The following is a 26,489-nucleotide window of genomic DNA, read 5'->3' as shown; positions in this document are numbered from 1 at the left end:
TTTCCGACAGGCGAAGTGGTCACGCCCTGCACCGAACCTTGGCGAACCATGGACCACCCTTCATCTGTCACAAACCTTCAACGTCATGCCACTGTACATCATTGTCATAAAGACAGTTGAAGTCATGTTGAAGTACAGTGGCATGACGTTGAAGTACGGTGGCATGACGCATAAAATAGCGGGAAAAACTTTTTCGTAACTTAATAAAAGTTACGAAAAAGAGTTCGAGAAATTTAAGTTATGCATTTGCAACAAGAACAATGTACCTATCAATCAAACTGTTTTGTTTTTGTCTTAGTAGAAAATATGTATATATGTAATTACATAAAGGTATTTTTCAGGGTAACTAGGTCTAAGAATCAGTCAACATCTATTTTTCATACCCCTAAGTGATAAGAGTAAGGCAGAACAAATTTTTGCGGCACAGTTAGTAATGTATATTTTTTTTTAAATAAACTTAGGTTCCTAGGTACAATATAATTTTACTCAGAATGTACTTATTTAATTATTATAAGTACCTAGAGAAGTAATTGAAACCCTATCCTTAAACCTCCTTGACACAGCGATTGCATTAAGGTCGTGACTTGGTTTCCTATCGCGGATTCTTTTAAATATTTACTACCTAATACACGTAAAACTGAACATCAAATAGGTACTTAAGTTGGAAGTTTTTTTTTTAACATTGAAATAATACAACTAAGTACAATATCAAATTACAGAAAAAAATACGGCGTAATAATTAAAGTGCAATGTAAATAAATAAATACTTGCAAAGAACAAAAAAGCACTCAGGAATAAAATTATCATTCCTATTATTTTACGTTTGAAATCTATACTAATATTATAAAGTTGAAGAGTTTGTTTGTTCTAACGCGCTAATCTCGGGAACTACTGGTCCGATTTGAAAAATTCTTTCGGTGTTAGATACATAGCCCATTTATCGAGGAAGGCTACTTAGCATCACGCTCCGACCAACAAGGGTGGAGCTACGGGGATGAAACCGCGCGGAGCAGCTAGTAACGAATATAACAAATCTCAAAAACATAAGAAATAATGCAGAACCTTCTCCTTTTTTTAAAGTCGTTTGAAAACTTTTATTAAGTCTAAAGAACATCATCTCTTTATTAAAATTGAGTTTGTTTGGAAACAGATATTCACCAGGAGCCGATTTTTCAATTCTCGGTTTAAAATTAATTCGTCGTATTGTATTAAAGTACTTCAAAAATTTACTTGTAAAAATCGCCCGCCTGATTTACGCACAAAGTACCAAAGAATAAAGAGAATACCTAGTTATCTAGTTACTAGGTACATAAATACATAAAAGAATAAACGTAAAATAATACATACCTACCTACTCAACACTCAAGTACTCAACTGTCAAAAAGAACTGTAGAACTGTGTAAGTTTTCATGAAGTTTTCTTGGATTTTTACACCGATTTTCATTCCAATCAGAACAAGAAACAAATTAATAGACAAAATCACGAATAGTAACAAGATTAAAATTTGCTACTGTTTCAATTTTCAGCCACATTTGAATTTTTAATTTATCACAAGCGAAACCTTTTGAAACTGTTTTTCACTGTTAAATTCGTAAATTCTCAATTCGGTAGTTACAATATATTATTATCAATAGACCGATTCAATTTATTCAGAGAGATTAGGAGCAATAGACACAGAATAATAATTCGAAACTGTTTACGAAACTCACGAAATGCAAAGACAACTTTTAAATTTCGGTACAATAATTCTAATCAAAGACACTTAAATTTGTATAGTGTGGTCTATGGTATTTGCAATTTTCTACCAATCAAATAATTAATTATAGGTGTGATTAAAATTGTAGTATTTAAAGATTGAAATGTTCAAAATATATATTTTTAATATACCTAAATATTTTGTAAATAATGTAAATGATATCAATACTGTGAACGCATTTTAGTACTGCCAACTGTTATAAAACCTTTACCAACATCTAAACATCTAACTGTCAATGTCAGAATGTAGAAAAAGGGCTTACAAAATTCGATATTTTGTTATCGATATTAATAAGTTAAAACAAATTTTCTATGCAAAAATTGTTAGTGTGTGCCATTGAGATCATTTTTGCCTACATCATTTTTGTTCCGCTCACCATAACGATTAACTGCACGCTCATTTTTTATTTGTTTTTAAGTGAAACGCATCAATTATGCCTTCGTGTGTGTTACGATATTGCACAAATTATACGGAAAAGTGCAAAGGAATAATTTTTCATCGGTACTGTACCTAGCTAGATAATAATTTTTAAAACTTAGTTAGAGCAAAAAAATGCGCCCCGCGCCACCGCGCTTGGCGCACAGATTTTCTTCGTGGTGTCTCCTCCATACATAGTAATATTATCTCAATGGTGTATGCCCATGAAGCCCTAAAGAGAACTGTAACAGTGCTATTTTTAAGAGGGCATTAATACTAGCTGAATATAAAGAACTATGCCCATCTCTGCTCCTGAAATTCGGGGACATATAGCTGGAATTTGGGCATTGCATAGTAAGGCATTGCTGACTTTCAGCTCCATTGTAAATTGTAATATGAGCATGGTCCTTTAAAATAATTAATTAAGTGAAAATTCGATCTGTAATATAAATAAATTACAAAATCCAACAAAAATATGGTTATGAGAACTTTTGAAACATATAGAATATTTAATGCTAAAATGGGATCGTGAAGTTTTAATTAAAAAAAGAGCCACGTTGTACAAGGGCCTCTTACCCTCAAAAATTTTTAAAGCGAGAATAAAATAAAAAAATAATATATTTGTTGTGAAACATATTTTCTTCGTCTGGCAACATTTGCCACTGACCGACCATAGTTCCAATGCCATAATAAAAAATAAAAAAACAACCAGAGTGCGGGGAATCCCTGGTTTTATTTGTTTACTTTCTTTACTAGGAAGAAGTCAAAACTTAACGCAATGAAAACTTGGCAGTGTTTAATTGTTTTGTTTGTTTTTATTATTCAGGTCGCCATAGAACAGGGCCTCTCGAAATCTGTCTTGCCCACATCAAATTTAGGTCTTTCCCCGCCACTGGGTGTAAGTTTTGCAGGACGTGAACGTAAAGTCAGATTGAAATAATTTCTCGTAAATGTTAAGAATTGTTATAATCCCAACGGAATATCATTGTAATAGCATGAAGCTTCGTAAAAATTAATAAATGCCATTTTTAAACGCCTCCAATACGTTTCTAATTTAATGATGACGCCATTACAAGGTTGTATCTCGGGAATAACTGTCAGTGTCACAGGAATCATGTTTCACCGTGCGGACTGTACCTAGTAATTTTAACATTCAAACATTTAATGAATGAATAATATTTTATGTTAAAGATGAGGAAATTCTATGAACGTTATGATATTTTGGAATATAGTGAATTTTCAAGTTTCATTCCATGCCTTATTGAATAAAAAAATAATTGAGAACAAAGTATAAATAATTATTGATAACAAGAATATTTTGTTAATATTTTAGTTCAAGTGAATTAGTCTTTGTAGAAAAGGATGCCTTTGCCTTTTCCGTTTATTCGAAGTTATTTCGAAGTTAATAGAATAATATAAAAAATCTTCTGCTTTGATAAATTAGGGAATAACCATGGACCTAAAAAAAGAACTAAGGTAAGTTTTTTAGACTACACATATCACAAGAATTTGTTCTTTAATTATTATCGATAGAACACGCGTACAGCCCTATAAGTCTTTGCGGTTCGATTGGTACTACACACAGGCTACAGTTACTTGACAGTTGACATTTATTGCTTTCTGCGCTTGGCACTTGGCAGTTCCGTTTGTAAGCTCGAGATGGAGATCATAAATCCTGTCTATGTTTTTAATTGTATGTGAACAGTGGTGTCAGCAGTCAGGTGTGTGATTCCTTTCCCATGTAAAAGAATTGTTATACTATTATATTAATTAGTTATTGACAATAACTGAACAATTTAGTGTAATACAAGAACTGGATTACATTGAATCAAAATAAAAATAGTTTTCATTGTGTTTTGCGATCATCTTGTGAGAAAAATGAAAACATTTACGGTATGTATCCAACATATTTAAAAAACATTAACAAACGTTAATTGTGAACTAAACATCTTATTTTTATATATTTTTGCATTAAATGATAAACACAGGGATGTTACGGTGTGTAAATAACGTTTCATACGAGAGTAAGTGAAACAGAACAACTATTATATACTCTATGGTAAAGTGCATTCGACGCATGTTCAGAGGAGGCACATTTACCTGGGATAGCATCAAATCAATTAATCAATCATATCCTTACTGCGTCACCGGCAACCCTCTCAGTGCATTCCGGGATTTCGCCAGTGAAAGAGCTCTCCACTTTTTCGGCTCAAATATTCCAAAGAATTATCTGGACTTGATTCTGAAGTTTAGTGTTTGTTTGTTTTTCATTACCCACCTGTTTGTCTTGTCTTATAGATAGCCATCTGGGACAGCAGTTGGTGAATAATGTGAAACAATACATAAAATTTCACAATCTTAATTAGAAAGGAGCAGACATCTCAGGAGTGAGTATTATTGCTTTCTTGTTTTTAGTAGGTTTTTCTTTTGGGTTTGGTTTAGAATTCATTTGGTATGTTTGATAGTGGGTGATTGCTGCTGCAAGAGCCGTGCTCCAGATGTCTTTGTGTATGCAGCGCCTGGCTCTGCACGGAGTTCAACTTCATCTGAACATCGGCAGAGGGCGGCCAGAGTCGATCCCAATCTGGTGAATCAGCTGGTGCTGGAAATGCTGAATATAGCAGCTTCAAGAGTTGACAAGTAAGTCTTGATTATTTCATTTATTACAATCAAGAGACAGGAGAATTTATTAAATGAATGTTCTGGGTTCATGCTGTTAATGATCCAAATGTATTATTTCAGCAGAATATAAACTTTTTGTGTCTTTTAGGTAAAATGATCAAGATACTGTCGAAGGATAACTCCAGCAATGCAATTCATACTATATTATGATTTTATTTGTTTTCTAAGATTTTTTTTTTATATTTCATCACCATATTGATTCAGATTAGATTGTAGAAATTGTTATTCTTTGTCTATGCAATGGTTACAACACTAGCAATGCATATATATCTATGTATGAGCAACAGCGAAGATCTATACATAGCAAGCTAAAATAATAATCCAACATAATATGTTTCAAAATGGCCTCCCTAAAATATATCATAAAATTATATTTTCTACATTTGAAAATTCAGTTACTTTATTTTTATTGTTTCAAATGTATTACAATATTATAACAAATAACATATTTTTATAAACATTTTCTGCAACATTCAAATTCATACATATTTTGTTGAAATAGCTTTATATTAAAATTTCTCCAAAATTATATCAGAAACCTTTTGTATTTTTAGATAATTTATTGCGTATTTTAATTTTAATTGTTATTTCTATTTAATTTTGGGTCTTTGTTACTCTGAAATAAAGAATTTATTATTATATTATTATTAAAATTATTGTGAAAATAGCCCTCATTGAAGCTGGATATGGTGAAATTCGTCAATTTTAAAGCTTATGAGACTCATCTGTTGCTTTTAATCTAATACAGAATCTATATGTTATATTGCGCCGAAAGTAACGCGTAATTTAGCCTCGCCCATAAATCAATGATTTCAACAATTTCACAAGCAAGATTTAGTATCATGTTCTAAGTGAAAAATATACTTGAACTCTCAGCAACAAGTGGGTTTTTGAGGTTTAGTTTATACAAACTGTAACTATAACACAAATGGAATTTGATATCATTATGATTTACGACACTTGTTGCTTGAGAATGATGTTTTGATGAACATCAACATCCATACTAATATTATAAATGCGAAAGTAACTATGTCTGTCTGTCTGTTACTTAATCACGCCTTAACTACTGAACCAATTTGCATGAAATTTGTTATAGAGATATTTTGATACCCGAGCAAGGACATAGGCTACTGTTTACCCCGGGAAACAGGATAAGTTTTGTCCCGGAAATCCAACGAGAAACGGGAACTATGCGGGTTTTTCTTTGACTGAGCGGGTGAAGCTGCGGGTGGAAAGCTAGTTATTTATAATTTCTGATAGGCGGAATAATTAAAGCAAAGTTTTTATTTGGTCACGCAACTGGGTCAATTTAAATTCAAGTATAATGCAATTAATTCCACTTCATTACAATAGATAAGATTAAAGTAATACAGACATTTGTAAAATACACTTTATTGGATGAAAATTGAATTGCCCCGGCTTATGACAATTTTATAAAAGGGAATCGGCTTTAAAAGCATTTCTTAATTCACCTGAAAGAGACAACTATTTTTATTTGTGAAGGATTATGCTATAGTGCAGCAAGCCTACCAATTCATTTTATTTGTATCAACTGCATTGGCAATTCATATTGGTATTTACGAAAAATTGAGATAATAAATAAAAAAGTACCTTATTCTTCTTGCAATGTGTTAATAATACTTCTTGCAATGTGTTCTACGAAATATTACTTTAATTTTCATTTTGAAAATTGTTTAGGTATGCTTTAAAGTTAAAACTTTGTGTAATCTAGAGTGTAAATAAATGGTAACTTGCCAGTTTTTTTAAAGATTCACATTATAAATATATAGTATAGAAACTATTAAAATGTATGCTTGTTACTATAATTAATTAAATAAAGTTGATAAATAATTTGCATGAGCAACACTCTAATCTCAGAAAACCCTGGACCCATTTCAAAAAAAAATCTTAGCCTTTGAGATATATGTATGTTATCCCTGACTGCTAAATGCGCTATTATGTACCATGAGAGAAGCCATTGCCAGTAGCCTATAAAGAAAGAAACTATTTTAAGCTATATAATAGAAGTATGTGATATTTATCAACTCACCTACTGTGTTATTATATGACGTGGTTATCGGAAAAGCATCGGTAATTTCAATTCAATCAATTTTCCCACAATACAAACTTGAAAAAGGGGTAGTTTTATAATGTAAAATGAATATTCGAATGAAATAAGATATTTGTTAAGTAATTGAAGCCAATGTAGAACTTCGAGGTTTTCAAAGTTATGAATTTGAAATAATAGATGGATGGGTTGAATTTCACTATTTTCCCAAGAATATGCATTGAAATAGGATAAAGTTATTTATGCTCCGAGAAGTGGAATAAAAGTTCGCATCGTATGTAAGATAGATCGCAGTTTTTGAATTAAAAGAAATAGTAAGTCTCTAGAGCTTTCCATCGAGATAAATACATGATTGTGCGTAATTGAGTATGATAAGAGCACTTATTCCGATAGATTTACAGGAAAACTATTCCACTCCCTTTAACTCGGAATGATAGAAAATATATTAAAGTTGGAAAGATTTAAATTGCGAACGTATTTATGCCTAGCTTTTTATTCCGCCGTTTTAAGTTTACTGTGAAATCTATCTGAAGCTTATGGTTTCGTACAACTATAATCAAAGTTAAACTAAGTTATTATTGTGCCTGTGCTATTCCTAATAATAATAAATTTTATGAACGGCATTATTGCGAATGCTTAACAATTATCAGGTTCAAATATATGCGTTGGATAGACTTTTCAAAACAAAAATTTAATTGCCAGCAATTCATCTTAAATGGGGATGGGTATAATTATCAATTTCATATAGTCCATTCTATGTGAACAGTGACGAAGACTCTCCTGTATCACTCGTAAAGCTGCATCTCATAGCTGACAAAGAAGAAGGATGGCTTCAGATGATTTCTTCGATGGCAAACGTCATTCCCGTCGAGAACCCCTTTGGGCCGACCGCCATCTCAATATTGCTGGACGCCTGTCCTCTGCCCTCCAGAGAGTCTGTAGTCAAAGTAAGAAATGCTTTATTGAGCTATAGGAAAGCCAACTAATCGGGATAAAAGAATGTAAACAGACTAATGTCAACACGAAATGTTACTAATTTCTTTACGGGTGATGTCGAACCACTATAAGAAGCAAAAGAAAAATATTGACCTAGTATTTGATTACAATCGCAATGCAAGTAGGGAACGGTCACGTTGTTTATGTTTTATACCTCGATTCGTTGGCCTTACCATAGTTTCGAATGGAATTCTGCGTTTATCTCATTTGGGAAAACAATAAAATTAATGATAACATCCTTTTCCCTAGGTGTCCGAAATGTTCAATTTGTCGAATGAGAGGGCAAGGGCGGAACGTGCCACAAATAGGGTCGATCGCAACATATGCGTCGTGCTCGGCTGCCTCGCCGAAAAACTGGTCGGGCCTAACAGCATTGCTATGCTCACGACCAGAACTCTAGACTTCCTTTACACATTGATTGTAAGTTTATGACCTTTTATTGTAAATATTAATTGTTATTTTTCAGAAAATGTATTTAATATATGCCTACCTTACCTTGCCATATTTTTTATAATTATTTAATGGAGATAGTCTTTATTCTTATGTTCTTACTAATATTATAAATAGGAGATTGTTTATATGTTTGTCCCCTTTTTACGTCTCAACATAGTGATTTAATAGTTTTTGACTCTGGAGATACTTTACTACTTTCTACTACGCTTTACTACTTTCTACTACGCTGAAATAACTCATTCCCATGTGAATTTCATTTGACCACGCGGGCGAAGTCGCTTGCCGAAAGCTAGTACAAACATAATAATAATCGTCAGTCAGCTGTTTATAAACTTGCATTCACTGTACTGCACTGACCTGACAATGACAAATGACCCCAAGACACAGCGACATTGATAATAACCTTCGCCCTGACACAGTGCGGCTAGAATTCTCGTTCCGATACAACGCGAGCTATGCATAAGACATACGTTTATTTATCTCACAACAGGCTACTCGTAATCTGTGGAAAGAAACTTAGAAACTATTTGACTTCGAAATGCCCACGTTACCACAGCTTCAGTCATAATTATTTCGGCTCTCACTACGATGCACGTCATTAGGTTGACAGTGACATTAACGACGCTCGGTCAATATTAACGCAGATTTCATCCAATTTTTTGTCCCAGAATGAGGATTTGTCATACTCGATTAATAATTATCGAATAATTAGTATAATAATTAGTATAATATAAACTGGACGACGAAGCGTGGGACGACCTCCCACAAGATGGACGGACGACCTGGTCCGAGTGGCAGGGAGCCGCTGGATGCAGGCCGCCGGTGACCGGTCGTACTGGAAATCCTTGAGGGAGGCCTTTGTCCAGCAGTGGACGTCCCACGGCTGAAACGAACGAACGAATTAGTATAATAACACATGGATATGTTTCCACCAGGCCGAGCCTCGCGATCCATTGCTTTGCCTCTTCGCAATGGTCGCCATGGAGAAGTTCGCTCACACAATGGAGAACAAACTCAAGATCAAGCAAAAGTTCACACACAGAGATAACCCTTTGGTGGGCTTGGAGAACCACTCCAACGATGAAGATTTTGTATGGAGGCAGGTGGGCTTCGTTGCCGCATGGCTCCTGGATAATCTATGTAAGTAACTTTTTTTGGTATTTTGTGATTTTTTTTCCAGGCATTTTTGGTCTAGAACTCGGTCTGATACATATTTAATAAAATAGAAGATAATATATGGTCGGAATTGAACCCCTATCCTTAACGATGCCTTACAACTACGTCATTATCGGCAATATTGGTTCGACGTCTTCATAATCCTTAATTACGTTCATTTTCTTTGAATAAATCATATTGCCAGGGCTCTTCATCATCTCGCATAATAGAGCAAATACCTATTGCACAGAATTCCATCAAAGTAAACTTGATGAAATGAAGCATTCCATGAAAATGCGAAATTAATCAAAACATGCTTTTATAAAATTCCCTTGCATAATAAATGCGAGCTTCTGCAAATATTACATTTTCCATTAAATTATCGCGGTATGGTATCTTTGAATATTCAATACTCATTTTACATTATAATATGAGCGAATGGATACCATGATTGCAGTTGATAATGAACATAATGAATGTGATTATGGAATCAAATAGTGCGCTCACAAGTAAGCACAATTTGTTGAATGCAGTCTAGTTTATTATGCAAATGATGTCAGCGATGTAGCTTCGACGAACTGATAATATGGAGCGGTGTGGAAACTTTATGTAGCCTATTGGAGCTTGCTTCCGAGGCTGTAAATATGGGCGGAAATCAATAACAGATTGCATCTCTCCTAAGAGATGTATGTGGGCTGGATGAAGGTCACATGTTACATCTCGTTCTAACTATCACTATGGCTCTGATAACGCAACTATCTCGCATTTTCTTCGTCTTTAAATTTACGTTTTGAATATTTTCGATTCGAATTTCATTCAACACATAGTATAATCATACAAAATTATATTTCGATTCTTCAACAAAAACTGTCAAGTGTGTTATAAAAGATTCAATAGGAAATTACGAAGGTTTATTTCCTATCGCCAATGATTGTATTGTCAACAAGTTATCAAGTTAGCGGTTAGCGAGTAGTAACGTCGTAGTAATATGAGCTTGGGTGACCATTTTTAAAGGCATACCACCTACTTGTATTATGATCCAGATAATAATTATTTTTGTTTGCTAAGCTGATCATCATACATGCCAACACTGCTTAATCTATAATTGCTGATTTACAATGTTCCCTAACATAAAGTTCACTAACTTGATAGTTTCTTTTTTTGAAGTGAAACTTCTTTATCGGGGTTGGGAAAAAATTAAGTGTAACATTTTTTTTGTTACGCGTGACATTTTTCCGACGCGCCATCTTTTTAAAGTTGCATATAGTAAATTATTTTTTGAAAAATAAGGTCATAATTAAAGAAGTTTCACTTCTTACGTGTACACGCACACATTTTTTATATTTTAATTTAAAATTGATCAAAAACGTTCCATGAAATCACATTGTATCGAGAATCATTCCGCGTGATTGCTTGTCAAATAAAATACTTGTCAAACCAGCGATTAAATTAAAATCGTAATAAATTCCATTGAAAAATGTTTGTCATTAAATACGGATTTCAAATATTTCACGATCTATATCATAATTATTTTTAACAAAAAACTAAACCACCTTTCAAATGAAAAAGAATTGTATTACTTAATTCTTTGCTTTAAAAGCAAAAAAATAATAATATTCTTATTTTAGATTTTGGTTGAAAATACTTAAAATAATGTTTATTTATAATATCTATTAAGGACCCAATTTAGTAGCCCAGTAACAGTGATTGCTCCCTCGTTTACTCCCATACAATTGGACAGTGTGCGCAAACGAGAGCGCAATCACTGTTATTGGGCGGGGCCAGGTAGTAGAAGAAAATATGTGATTTAAGGAAAAGTGTGGGTCACACGCGAAATATGACTCGTTAGAGATTCAGGTATGAATATGTTGACTTCGTGTTTTAAATTGCAGACCCGTACGTCAAAAAAATAAAGACATAGAATCGTTTGATGATTGATGATTTTAAGACCAATATTTGCAATTTTTTCCTATCGAGCCGATTTCGTCCAATTATGTATCGAGTCCGTCCACGGTCTTCGAAATATGATGAATATTAACATATATTTTTTTTGATGGGCTAGAATATCTTTTCTTAAAAAACTTAAGATATAGGAAGACAATAACTTAAGATGTACGAACAAGTAACATATAAGGGCTGAAAAAAAAAAACACCGTACGATGTTGATTAACATTGAAGGAAACAATATCCTATGTGTTTATTTAGCAATTTAATTTATTATGAATACGTAAAATAAAGGATTAGTACATAGCCCACTATGTTGGTCTGATTTTAAAGTTATTTTAAAAGAGCGAGAGGACGTAAATGTTAGAAAGCATTATATTTTTATAGTTAGATAATATATTATTGAATCAAATACTTGCTACATTGAAATAAAATTTCACAGAGCTTAGAGAAGGAAATAAGAAACAAACGTCAAGAAAAATGTATACAAACAACTGTGATGAGTTTTCTATTGTGGTAAAGGTCACAGTAAAATTGCTTTTGTTTCCTCGTTAAACATACTTTACAAGACCATTTCAATTGTTGAATAAAAGGAATAAAATATGTAAAGAAAGCGTTCGTTTGTTGTGGACACAAGTACAAAAAGAAGACACAAAAAAAGGTTAAGTTTGTACATAAGTAATTAATGAATAAATAATAATAATTTATATTTTTTTCCAAATACGTGAATTAATTTAAATGGAGCTTATTCTTTAGAATAGAATAGAATTTATATATACCATATTTCAGATTAAAACCTTATTAAAACGTTAGCTAAATATGATTGTTGTAAACATAATATATTGTTATAGGCGAAAATAATTCTCGAAAAATAATCAATAATTATATTATTATTTAAAAAATATCCATTTTGTATCGCCGGCTATATTGAATTGTTGAGATTTGACGTAGTGTATATGTAATATTATACTAGTCATGTCCTTTAAAATCACCCCTTTTTATGTATAAAAATGCATATTATAAACATACATGTAATCAAAAATTCATAGATCATGGGAGTCTCTATAACTATTGTTCATTCTTGTTCAAAACAGACTTTAACGAGTCCATATAAATTTCCAGTCATGGTCGAGGGCAGGCAACTGTCCTTCGAAAGACAAGACATGAGCGGCATCAACGCCATACTAAACTGCCGGGACGTGAGCGAATACCTCCAGATTGCGCCAAACGGCCTGGAGGCTAGATGCGACTCGTATTCGTTCGAGAGCGTTCGGTGCACATACCAGGCTGATGAGGGATGCTGGTACTATGAAGCCACAATGATTACACCGGGCGTGATGCAAATCGGATGGGCCACTAAGAACAGCCACTTTTTGAGCGATGTAAGTACTTTGTCGATACTATACTAGTCTCACACTTAATTATTTGTAATGAAATAAAATTGTATTCATTTCTGACGTGCGAAAATATAGGTACTCTTTTTTATAGGTATATACTAGTAAAGCGATAGGTTGTTCATTTAACGTGTTATACTTTATTAACATTTCAATGTGCCTAACTGGCCATAATTAAATCATGCTATTTTATTTTTCCTGTTTACCTATCGTATGTTTTTGTGCCGTTTTTGATGATTGAACATTGTATCTTACACCTTATTACTTATAATATGGGTTAGTAGGATAGTAACAGGGGTGTAAGTCGCCTTATAGCCGTAAGCAAGTAAACCACAGTGCCTAGGAGTGAGAAATGTTTCAGGAGGGCTTCGGTATCGGTGACGATCTGTACTCGATCTCGTACGACGGCTGCCGCAAGCTGGTCTGGTACAACGCGAAGCCAACAGCCGTGGACGAGGTGCAGACCTGGCAGCCGGGAGACGTGCTCGGGTGTCTGATAGACCTGAACACCAAGGAGGTGATCTTCTCCCTCAACGGGCACAGGCTGCCGCCCTGCAATGATATCTTTGAAGCTACCAGGTGAGTTTTTACTAATACAAAATGCCTTGCGAATTAACGTAGTGTAACATTTTGTACTCATAATATTCTATGGAAAGCTCTCGAATATACATATATTTGAATGAACGTTGCTATGGATACATAGCAACGTTCGTTCAAATATCCGTATACCAAATCGACCCCTAGTATCTGCTAGATACAGGTGCTTTCTGTATTTTTCTTTTCTTAAAAAAATAATATTTAACGCAATGCAAAAATGTTTTATAAAAATATATACATTTTTTATCCTTTTTGAAATTTTTTACATAAATATGTCTCAGCCTAGTCAGTCTCATACCTAAAATATAAGTTTCAAATATGGTTTATAGTTTGAAAATCAGTCGTTCATTTATTAACGAACAGCAGACGTAATAGATTGATAAATAATATTAATATTATATTGTTTATTTCTTAAACACATTCTTTCTATAAATAGATACGTAAAGATTTTTCTCTTTATCGGGATAGTGTCCCAAATTATCCTTATGTCGGGTATAAAGACGTCTTATTTGTAAGGACGAAAATCATTTAGTGGAAAATTTATCGCCACACGCTTTTTGCACGCCTCATAAGCGAAGCGTTGAGGTGGGTACTACTGTCACTTCGCGCAAAACATCTGATTTTTCAAACTTAAAATGTCTTTATGTATCATACATTGCACTTGTAAGTTAATACATACACACACATATTAAGAAAAAACACTATTTTTAACATTCATGTTCCTGTTTTACAATCCATTACAGCTTGTACGACATGTTTTTACTTCTAACTTTTAGATCGTCGCTTAACGATAAAAACATATAATTGGGGCCTTTTATTATTTTAAGAGATCAATATTTCTGAATAATAATTGCTTGTTTATCCTAATGCTACGGCCACACTACCTTACCGTCTACCGGGCTGTTACCGCAATAATTATGGCATTAAATTACCGTCTAAATTACTGCATGAACTGGTGTGGTTACACTACAGTTTACCTAGATATGTCGGTAATTATTGGCATTTACCGCAGCAAAAAAAAAATATTAGTTAATAATTAATATAGTATAATAATTATGGTTTCTGTAATAATTCATCAAGGATTCTTTCTTTTTCAAAAAGATTTTTTCTTTTTCAAATCATCTATTGTACTTGGAAATGATAAATTTTGTTTGATCCGACGCCACGCATCATTGTGTACACTGCGATGTTTATAGTTCTTCTGTTGGGTATCCCCAAGATCCCAAAGAGAAGAATTCCAAGAATTCCAAAAATTTGCGCCATCGAGCGCTTTTTCATTTGACCACTCCATGTCGGTCGATACGTGCATCGCCGGTGAGCTCATATTGCACACTGGACAAACGGTAGTGTGGCCGCATACGCAATAATTACGGCGGTAATCTTCTTTGATGTGCGAAAGAATACCGCCGCCGGAGCTATTGCCTACCGCCATTTGTCATATTGATTGGCATTGTAGAATTATGGCCATAAGTCGTGGTTACACCTAGGTGTTGTTAAAGTTGTGGCAATAATTATTGGCATATCACGGTAGTGTGGCCGTAGTATAACGATTCTTCGTAATCCCGTCTAGGTAGACATAATTATGTGGGATGTTTTGCTCTCGAACAATAAACAACATAATAAGCATTCATAGTAGGTAACACACATATTATTTTACAAAAGGCCGTTATTTTAAACACGTGCCGTATAGTTCGCAAATTTTTATCTTTAGATTAATTAAGTTTGTCTGTTTGTCCCACCCATTAAATGCAAGCTTGTATAGGCATCTTTGTTTGGCCAAAAGCCCGCAAAAATACTCGAGTCCGCGATTATGAGAGAACTTATCTTAATATATATAAATCTCGTGTCACAATGTTTGTCCTCAATGGACTCCTAAACCACTTAACCGATTATAATAAAATTCGCACACCATGTGCAGTTCGATCCAACTTGAGAGATAGGATAGTTTAAACATGTAAGTACCACGGGCGAAGCCGGGGCGGACCGCTAGTAAAATATATAAAACATAAGTAAATAATAGTAATTGAAGCTTGGAAAATAATTATTTATTTAGGGCGTAATGTTTGTTTGGTTCGACCTTGGAGATGTGTACACAACTGAAAAGATTCTGATTTATAATCAATACTTATAGAACAATGAATTTCGACAATCCACACGAAAAGACAATGAAAATATAAAATGTAGGTACTAACTTTAAGACAAGATATTAGTGTTCGACTATAAGAATAATAATACCAGTTTTAATTATTTACTGATTAATCTATCCTTTGAAATCTGTATCACTTTAAACGTTTAAAAAGAAACCCCTCGTGTCTATTAATCCGGTAACCTCTAAAGCATTGGGTTACTAAGCGATTTTTATCTTATCTTTTTCGAAACATTATTTATACTTATTTTCATCTTATATTTTTCGGAACATTATTGTAACCTTTCTGCCCACGCCTTCGCTCGGGGGGTCAGAGGAAAATTCCCATGGGTTTAAGATATTTCAACACAATAAAAACAGTTTGTATTGTTTCATCACCGTACAATATGAAATCGAAAACAATACCACACCCACACCACCATGAATGTTGGCGATCTAACTGTGCCCTTTAAAATATGTTATTAATATATATATAAATCTCGTGTCACAATGTTTGTCCTCAATGGACTCCTAAACCACTTAACCGATTATAATAAAATTCGCACACCATGTGCAGTTCGATCCAACTTGAGAGATAGGATAGTTTAAACATGTAGGTACCACGGGCGAAGCCGGGGCGGACCACTAGTATGTTATATTTGGAATAAACTCCTTCACGCGGTATTTTCAAACAGCTATAATCTAGGGACTTTAAAAAGATAGGATTACTCAACCTAAACCGTCTGCAAGATACTCACAAAATATATCTTCATCGCTGGCTTTGTCGGTGTCGTGAAGCACTTACCATCCACGATAAAAAAAGCTATACTTATTATTAAGCTGAAGAGTTTGTTTGTTTGATTGTTTGAACGGGAACTACTGGTCCGATTTAAAAAATTACTTCGATGTTAGATAGCTCATGTTTCGAGGAAGGCTATAGGCTATAATATATTCTAAGAAATAACACGCGAGGCCGGGTTAAATATTAATTTGAATGTAATAAGAATGTACTGCGATTCTACTCAGCTACCTAATTGATGTAGGTAGTTGATAACAAAACGCAGCAAGTCAACGACTATTAGCAAAGTGAAGGTAGTTGGGTCGAACGTCGTATAAACAACGTCCGAGCCCCTAGGCACGATTCGTACGAATGCGCCACGAGACAAAGGAAAGCGGCTTTTTATAGTATTCGACAGCTAAGCATGTTCAGACTTGAAATAATGACAACTATGTTGACAACTATTCATCCACAAAAATATTAAATCAAAAGTTACGTCTAACAATATTATCATCACGCTACAACTAACAGGAGTGGAGCTACGGGGGTGAAACCGCGCGGAGCAGCTAGTATAAAATAAGGATAAACAAATACGCTCTACATTTATAATTATAGGGGTAATATTCATTTAGGTATAACTTAGTACTTGTGCCTTGCCTTGCCTCTTAGGAGTGCTAATAAAAAGCCTGGAAGAGATCACTTATAAGTGATAAGGCCGCAAATAAGTTGTGCTCTGTATTTTTATAAGTGAAAAACTTCTTTAGGCGCGTTGAGAGCATTATATCAAGGTCACGTCATGGAGCATGGCGACGATCTTTGAATCAAGGAATTTCACTTCTGACACGTGTACTCGGCACACATGCTCTATTTTTAGAATTCCTAATAAAATATCCTAAATTTGTGTATATTCGTTCCAGATACGGCTTCTTCGCGGCGGCCAGCTTCATGGCGTACCAGCAGTGCCGGTTCAACTTCGGCAAGGACCCGTTCCGGTACCCGCCGGTCGATCGGCTCTTCGCCACTTTCAATGATTTCGGCATCCTCACTGAGGAACAGAAGATGGTAATAATTATATTTTTGTGCTTCCTTAACACGTCTTTAAACATATCTAGTAGTAGTAGGTTCCAAAATATGTATTTTGTTGTCGTACTATATCTCCACCATTTTAATTATGTACTAATATAATATTTCACTTATGTGTAATGTTATATTATGTATTATCATGATCTAGTTTCAATATTTGAAAACAATGTAGGATTTAGAATTTTTCTTGATATCTCCAAGAAAGAGCAGATAACTAAAAATTTAGAGAAAAAAATAGCAAAATCTAAAATTATATCAAGAAAACAACATTATTAATGCTAAGCTAGAAAATAAGTACTCCAAAAATACAATGCTTGTCAAAGGTCAAAAGACAAACGATATAATGATTAACAATAAAAGCTTAGATTTGAACACACCAAAGAATAATAATCAAGAGATGGATAAGAGATATATTTAGCTTTACTATAAGTAAAGACCCTTATGAATCCATACAAAATGAAAACACGATAAACTTTTTATCAAGAGGAAAATCAAAGCCAGGGTAAAAGGAAGAGCCGAAATCTATATACTTACTAGCTTTCCGCCCGCGGCTTCGCCCGCGTTTTCAAAGACAAACCCTCATAGTTCCCGTTCCCGAGGGATTTCCGGGATAAAACCTATCCTATCTCTCAAGTTGGATCGAACTGCACATGGTGTGCGAATTTTATTATAATCGGTTAAGTGGTTTAGGAGTCCATTGAGGACAAACATTGTGACACGAGATTTATATGTATATACGTATAATAAGATATAATTTTTAACATTGAAACAATTAAACAAACAGGAAAGAAAATTCGATATAATCCACGTGTATGATTTGATGAAGCATTGACAACAATGAATAATATTAATTATTAGGCTAACGTCTTTAGCTATCAAGAAAATCTTTAGTTAGAGTAACTCTAGAACATACTGCCGACTGGTCATCAAATACAAAGAACAACAAAGTATCCAACAGGAAGATATACTTTCAACAGAAATATATTTGGAACTTACCTTATTCCACTTGAAAATATACTTGTCACACTTGAAAATATATAATGTGACATATATAGATGTTAGCGCGTTTAATTTAAAGATAAAATTATATTTTAAAAGTAAATCAATTGATTAACTTCATTAATTATTTTAACAATAACTAATTGGATAAAAGTATTAACAATCATTTAATTATCGAGTAATAATAATATTTCATGTCGTATTCAAAATAACGATCAAAACAACACAAATAACACCTGCGCTGACTCACACTGTCACACCACTCGAACAGTTGTTTTGATCGTACTATAAATAACGGTCGTCTGCAGTTGCACTTGTCTTGACTTTGGTCGAGTAAAGATGTCTAAGAAATATTATATCAGTATTTCATTACGTAATACAACCACGCTCTAACATAGATATGTGTGATGTAGGAATCTAAATAAGAAAAATATCAATAGCCCCGTATAAATAGACCGTTTTTTCTTTTAAGGTTAGTTTTGTCGAAAATGTAGCTCAGGAAAAATTGTTAGATCTTTATCTACAAAAACGATCGTTCTACTTTTATTTCTAAGAATCACAATTCGAGACTCAACTGCATAAGTCTCATTTAAAGTAAGTATATCTTTTAAACCGCTCTTCCAACTGCTCCAGTAATGGAAATGAATGCATTTTTGCTATTTGACTCCTATTAATTATTACTGGGCTGAAAAAGATGAAAGAATTGAATTATTGTAACTAAAAGTTTAACTGGATAAAATGTCAATAACGTATGGTTCATATACCAACAGACAGAGAAATGCAGGTGTTCTCTACCGATTATGAAGTCCACACTTACTGTAGTACTTTGTAGGTGGTCTAGAACCAGAAAAAAATACAAAATATGAGCAAGTTTTGAATTGGTTACATAAATGAACAACTAATATAATATTTTTATGAATATACACTGTCTACAACATATAGCAGAAAATGGACATGGTTATCACCGTACACCAAATACTTAAAATTATTTGATTTTTTATCACATATCCTTAGAATAAAAACAAATTCACGATTTGAGATTGTAAATAAATAAAATGTCTATGAGATTATCAAACTTCTACCCTTCAAACAAAAATAACATTAAATATAATAAATATACATAAGAACAGGAAACACCGTAAACCATCCCCCATACAAAATAATAAATATGTAAGTTATAAAACATAATATATCATGAAACGTCTAGAAACATCCATTAGTAATCGCCTAGAAAAAAATCACGAATGTCCAAACTTAATACAGTATAACGGAAATTAAATAACAGACATATTTATAAATTTATACACATAAAGGATAAAATATTCAGTATTCAGTATTTAAAAGAGCAACTATGGAGTTTCTTGTCGGTCCTTCTGCATAGATACTGCTTTCCGAGTCGGTGGTAAATGCAAAAAAGATCTAATGGTGATTCAAAAGTGCTTCTAGAAGAAGTCTAATTGAATAATATAACCGTACACAGTGAAATAAATAAATGTTTGAGTAAAAATACATTTTCTGTTACCGGCTAACGGAATAAGCAATCACAAGGAATAGAAAAGTTGAAATAAAAATTACGTAAACTACAAAGTAAAGTTTACAGAATGAAAGTGCATAATAACATATAATTTAAATATATTTAGAATCACAAAGCGAATATTTTGAGCTGAAAACATAAAGGTAAACGCTAGAAGCAAGTCAAAGCAAATTATAAGTAACTAGAACATGAAAAGATATCTTAGAGCAATTCACCATATTATATCTTTCAAGAACTAATAATAAATTACATTTGTTCTAAGAACACTAGAAATAAAAAAATAGATGAAAGAGAATTATAGGAGCATATAATACATATTAAATATGACAAAAAACAAACGGGATATCGATGGAAATTTTACAATACGCCCATCAGTTTAGTTACTTATTAGTACATATGTGGGACTCGCTGCGAAGCCATACCCACTAAAACCCAATGGTGGCCATCTAACACCCTGAACGATGAGGTAATTGATACCCCGCCGTCTGTAAATTGATAGACAGCCTGCTATATATAGATAATATGATGGACATTATTCTACTGAACAAAAACGCCAACCTATTAGACTTATTGTCTAACATATATACTAAATCTTTGCATGACTTAGGGCCGATTTTTCAATGCTTGGATAAAACTTATTCGTCGAATATGTATAAAACTACCATTTTGAAAACGTATTCTAATTGCCCGTATTTGACAGTTTACGTGACATTTTAATGTTATCGTGTAATACTTTATTGGACGGATAAGTTTTATCCAATCATTGAAAAATCGGCCTTTATTCTAGAATACATATCTAACAAGTTAACAAAACACAATTATTTAATGATACAGTGTCAGTTCGGGCTTCAGTACAATTCGTCTCATAAAAACTAGATAATGTGATAGTAAACATAATAATACATAGTATATTTATTACACGGGAATACAGATGTTTATAAAAATAGAAAGAGGAGTTTAGTTAGGGACAACCATTGATATTTTCTGCTGTATTAGTAGTTTTTTTGTTATCTCTTTATAAAATTATTCTGAAAGAACATTATTTTCCTTACGTAACCTATTAATTTTGATTTAAATAAGATAAAAAAGTTAATAACATCTTATTATTTACAATCACTTTTGTCACATTTATATTAGTTACCCCTCTTTTTCGTTTTCTCGAAATAACCGCCAGAAGACAAACCTTCATGAAAGCAATGAAAAAACAACAATGACTCTACTGGGACCACCATTTGGGATGTGACCAAACTATACACAAGTGATAACAGAAAGTTAACCTTCATGTTAGAAGACCACTTCGTGTTCCAGAATTGTCAAGTGGCAAATTTCGAGCATGGCTATGTAAAAATTATGAGATGTGAGAGATTTCCGTTCTTATTTAGCTACAGAACTTCAAGCTTAGGAACACTTCCAAAGAACATCGTACCTATTAACATGGTATTCAACTTTATCATTTATGGCTTATGTGACTCAAGAAATTGGAGCTTTCTACTGTTAAAATAATTTTTGAAACCGGTCTGGTCGTTTTTGTGGAAAAGCATTATATTTATAAATATTTCCTCTTTATAATATAAGTTTAGACAATACAAAGATATTTCTTTTTTTAATTTATCTACAATTATTCCATTTTCTGTCTCAGAAATTTCTTTATAAATCTTAGAACCATCCTAATTTCGCAGATGACAGTTTATAAGAAAAATCTTCAATAGATATAAAATGAATTGTAAACAGTGTAGAATATGAAATTAACAAGGTAAGAATAAAAATAACATGACAAAAATCAACATATTCACAGATACATGTATTATATACTTAAGCAAATAATTAACACTCAAATATACTGATTTATGAAGGAGAAATTAATGGAAGAGTAAATAGAACGGCAAAAACTTTAGTCCTTTAAATAATTAAAACGAAAAGGTTCAAAGACAGTAAAAAAAGAGTTTTATACCTGTCTGTTTTCTTATCGATTTGTGTATTTCCAAATAAAGCAAGAAAAAAAAAAACAACAATTGAGCACAGAGCTGTAGAAGTTTAGTTTAGAGATGCATATTTAAATCAATGAAAATACAAAATTAAAAACAATACAATAAGAGAGAAAACCAAGTAGCTTTTGCTCTCTCACACGCTCTTATACTTGTGGCAATGGTCTGAATATATTTCTCGTTATTTTAATAAAATTTACTGGACACTTTAAATATAAACATGAAAAGGAATGTGAGGAAACAGAAAAATAAGCCACGCAATGGGCTGAAAACTAAATTATATTGAGAGGAAAGGCTGGTTATTCTCTGGTAAAAATCAGGCAGATATTTAAGGTGATAGAGGAACATGCTCATGCTTCATGATTGCTCATGGCATAAAATGCACGACAACTAAAAATATAAGTCTAAAAATTAGTTACAAACACAAACTGTTTTGTATATATACAACTGTATCTATTCTACATAAGGTTTGGAAAAACAACAGACATTATGTTGTTGGGCTGAAATTCATACACCGCTTATTCATAACTAACATGACAGTTGGAAATTTGCATACTAAAAAGCAAAATTATTATTTCCAATACTGAATGTATTCCTTTGTCTCTGAAAATAAATACGATAACAAAGCTTTCAAATGTCTACTTTTCATGTTACTCAATGACATGCATACTTGAGTTGACATAAATTGCACTCCTTGCAATATCTCTGTTATTATTTATTTACAATAAACGTTGGATTGAAACAGCATGTGTTCTTTCGGTCAGATTTCTCAGCTATTATCGCACTTACAACAAAGAAAAGCAATCAATTGAAATGTAATTACGACATGGTGTTATTTTCTAACATCTTTAGATAATTATAGATTCGTTCAAAATTATAGACGGTTTTCTTTGTCTATATAAAGAGTCAAATGCGGTCATCATATTGGTTTATACGCGAACAACTAATGTTTGTTTTGGTGGACTTAGTACAATGCAAATGAAAATATTTTTGAAGTGAAACTTCTTTATCGGGGTTGGAAAAAAAATTAGTGTAACATTTTTTTGTTACGCGTGACATTTTTACGTTACGCGCCATCTTTTTCTTATCCCTACCACGCGTGATTCGACGGATTTCTGTAAAGTTGCATATAGTTAATTATTTTTTGAAAAATAGGGTCATAAAGAAGTTTCACTTCTTACGTGTGTACACTAGCATACACGCACACATTTTTTTAGTAATAACTATTAATAGTTAGTAGTAATATTAATATTAGGCGACTTTTTGTCCGTTCTGACAAAGTGAACTTGTTCCAGGTGAAGCCAAAGCGCCTGTACTTGCAGCAGATGCGCACCTCGAGCGTGAAGGAGGACTCGTGCACGCTCTGCTATGATGCTACAGCTTGCTGCATCCTTGATCCGTGCGGACACAGGTATGTAGCTTTATACAAGGCCGACTCTGGATGTATCCATGTTTCTTACATTTTATTACCTGTATTTATAGAATTACTAGGTTTCCGCCCGCGGCTTCGCCCGCGCAGTCAAAGAAAAACACGCATAGTTCCCGTTCCCGTGGAATTTCTGGGATTGCGTCATTTTCCCGGGATAAAAAGTAGCCTATTTCGGGTCGGTCTATGTCTCGGGTATCAAAATATATCCATGCCAAATTTCATGAAAATTGGTTCAGTACTTTAGGCGTGATTGAGTAACAGACAGACAGACAGACTTTCGCATTTATAATATTAGTATGGATAGACAATAGACATGTCTTCGGTGTAATTTTTAAAGACAAAACTGAATGAAATCAAATTGAGTGCATAAAGCATTATGTCAACACTTACTAATTGATAATCGTTATTGAACTTTTGTATGTATTTAACGGGAAAGCACAGTCTCCTGAAATACAGCGTTAGCTATATTTGGAGTCTGTTGTCCATATTATGTATATTAAATAACATACATTAGTTCAATGAATCCTACTATAATATTATAAATGCGAAAGTTTGTGAGGATGTGTAATGTGTGTGTCTGTTACTCTTTCACGCAAATACTACAAAACCGATTACAATGAAATTTAGCACACATATAGAGGGTATGGAGTAACACATATGATAGGTTTTATCCTGGAAATCCAACGGGAACGGGAACTATTCGAGTTTTTCTTTGAAAACGCGTGCGAAGCCGCGAGCGGAAAGCTAGTGATTTATATTTGTACTAGTTTAAGCTAAGCTAAGCCCGCGGCTTCGCCCACTTTCTCTAAAACGATTTGAGATTAAAACTATCCTCCTATCTCTCAAGTTAGATCGAACTGCCCATGGTGTGCGAATTTTATTATAATCGGTTAAGTGGTTTAGGAGTCCATTGAGGACAAACATTGTGACACGAGATTTATATATATTTGTTAACCGATTTAAAAAAAAGGAGGAGGTTATCAATTCGGCTGGTATGTTTGTTTTTTTTTATGTATGTACACCGATTACTCCGAGGTTTCTGAACCGATTTACGTGATTCTTTTTTTGTTCGTTGCGGGATGGTGTCGAATTGGTCTCATAAAAATTTTATTCGGATAGGCCCAGTAGTTTTTATTTGCTGATCATTTTTGTCTGTATTTGTAAATGTTGCAAGCGCAAGTTTGAAGTCGGTTGTTTTTAACGCTTGTATCACTTGTATTGTGGACCCCAAAATACAGGCTGTCCTAGTTTGGGGTCCAAATGTTACATGTTTGTACCTAACCCACAAATTGATCAATAAATGATTTTTATTTTTTATTTATTATTTTTATGTTAAAAATACCTCGCCCATTACTGGGGAATTAAACCAAGGTTGCGGGCTTTTGGCCAAACAACTATGGTTACCTTAAAATTAGTCAATTGACAAGAACTTCCTAACAATCCTACAGGTGTTTAATATCACAGCTTTTTGTAGAAGTATAAAAGTGAGTGGGTGTAAATTTAAGATTTTAAGACTAGCGTGGAGTGTTTTCGGTATGACGCCTGTGCTAGAAATTATAATTGGGATTGTCTTGACTGTGTTTACCTGCCACTGAGATTTAAGTTCAATAGTCAGGTCTGTATTATTATTACGTGTGCGCAGGGGCTTCTGCTCGGTGTGCACGTCGCTGCTGCGCGAGTGCCCGATGTGCCGCGGCTCGATCCTGAACGTGCGGCGCGAGCTCATCTGACAGGCGGAGGGCGACTACGTGCCGACCTACTACATCGACCTGCACGAGCTGGACGCCATCGAGGAGCTGGACGAGGACGCGCCGGACCAGCTGTCCAGCGACTCCAACACCAGCCAGGACTACCTGCGCGTGCTCTCCGCCTCCCGACACTCCTCCGACCGCTCCTCGCTCGTCTCCGTGTCGCCCATCGACTCCAATGATGAGGACGACTTCTTTGATTAAGTTCAACGGATAGGAGGGAGTGCAGCTGTGTATTTGTTTTTTTTGGACGTGACAACGTCTTTTCATTCGATAGAGCCGGCTGCAAGCACGAAAAAACATGACTCATGCGGCGTTACCTCGCTCTGAGGCGTTCCGTGTAGGCTTGAAGTGCAAGCGAGAGCGCGGAACGAGCGACAAAGAAGCACAATCGGACGTTGTCACGTTCAACTATCGTCAGTAAACCGACTTTACAGACAACCAATTTTTTTGATTATGTGTCTGTAGTGCCAACATCAGCTGCCAATTTCTTTCCCTTTTAATGATAACGAGTGTGACGGCGCAATGTAACATCGACGGCCGAGACTTACGCAATGTACTCAGTGTCGAAATTCGAATTTCAGGTTTGCACAGAGACGTTGGGCGAGTATAATACTCATTTTAAAATTCGAATTTCGGAATTGACGCAATTTGCACAAAATACCATAGACTTTGGACGAGTCTTAATTGGTCTACTTTAGAGAGGCGTATCTCATTTCTGAAGCCTGTAGAGTGTAGTAGTAGTGATGGCCTTAAAATGGGATACTATACGATCGGCCCCTCTGAACTAAAAAGATCACTTGATCCATACACAATTAGCGTAATTTATTAAATTCCTTTTGATGATATTATATGTGTTGTAGTGAATGTCTCAACTCAATTGACAATACGTAATTGTGTAGCGTGTTATTATATTTCTTATTCTATCGCTTCGTTATTTGTGTGGAAAACAGTATATGGCAAATTTTGTGATAAACAGATTCAAAACAGACTTTAAGTCCATTTTGGTTTATGTTATTTTTTGCATATTATATTAATTGCTGTTATAATACGAGCTTCGCTTAAATTGATAAGAAAAATTATTAATTCCTCATTTGCAACGATATTTTCATACGTATATATTTATTGTTACATATCTTGTATACTCTATGTGTTACATGTAATTACAGTAATTTACAATTATCTTAATGTTGTAATATTAAAGTATAGATAGACGATAAACTCTTAAGCGGTCATAAATTTAAATTATTGTTTTATTTATGTCACAAAGACAGCTTTAACTATTCTAAGCATTTTTTTTTTAATATTTTTTATTAGTTGTATTTGTTAACATTTCCGTCTTACAG

General features: G+C 33.8%; 1 protein-coding gene and 1 long non-coding RNA gene across 5 annotated transcripts; one reads left to right on the top strand and one right to left on the bottom strand.

Moving 5' to 3' along the window:
• Positions 1-3,821: 3,821 nt before the first annotated feature.
• LOC123705379 (RING finger and SPRY domain-containing protein 1-like) lies at positions 3,822-25,454 on the top strand. Of its 4 annotated transcripts, none has more exons than XM_045654125.1 (11): positions 3,822-3,894; positions 4,472-4,560; positions 4,639-4,813; positions 7,672-7,870; positions 8,169-8,339; positions 9,308-9,512; positions 12,594-12,853; positions 13,227-13,444; positions 17,283-17,427; positions 23,262-23,377; positions 25,038-25,454. In XM_045654125.1, coding segments are annotated over exons 2-11 (1,578 nt in total). In that variant the 5' UTR covers positions 3,822-3,894; positions 4,472-4,559; the 3' UTR covers positions 25,126-25,454. The 4 variants fall into 4 exon arrangements, with proteins under 4 accessions (XP_045510081.1, XP_045510079.1, XP_045510083.1 ...); XM_045654123.1 differs by having other exon boundaries at positions 3,828-4,066; XM_045654127.1 differs by having other exon boundaries at positions 3,853-4,066; positions 7,690-7,870.
• Positions 7,614-8,944, bottom strand: LOC123705380. The gene is made up of 2 exons (XR_006753302.1): positions 8,730-8,944; positions 7,614-7,859 (listed from the first exon to the last, which is right to left on the bottom strand). It is a non-coding gene; the product is annotated as an uncharacterized LOC123705380 (long non-coding RNA).
• Positions 25,455-26,489: the final 1,035 nt, after the last annotated feature.

Source organism: Colias croceus, chromosome Z (genome assembly GCF_905220415.1).
Source record: "Colias croceus chromosome Z, ilColCroc2.1".
Classification (NCBI taxonomy): Eukaryota; Metazoa; Arthropoda; class Insecta; order Lepidoptera; family Pieridae; genus Colias; species Colias croceus.
The sequence above is the reverse complement of the archived record's forward strand: the minus strand, read 5'-3'. Positions and strand labels throughout refer to the sequence as shown.

Bases quoted from the DNA above. Each gene is read 5' to 3' on its own strand.
- LOC123705379 (XM_045654125.1), top strand. The intron at 8,340-9,307 runs GTAAGTTTATGA...TGTTTCCACCAG, and splicing joins ACTTCCTTTACACATTGATT to GCCGAGCCTCGCGATCCATT. The intron at 9,513-12,593 runs GTAAGTAACTTT...ATAAATTTCCAG, and splicing joins ATGGCTCCTGGATAATCTAT to TCATGGTCGAGGGCAGGCAA.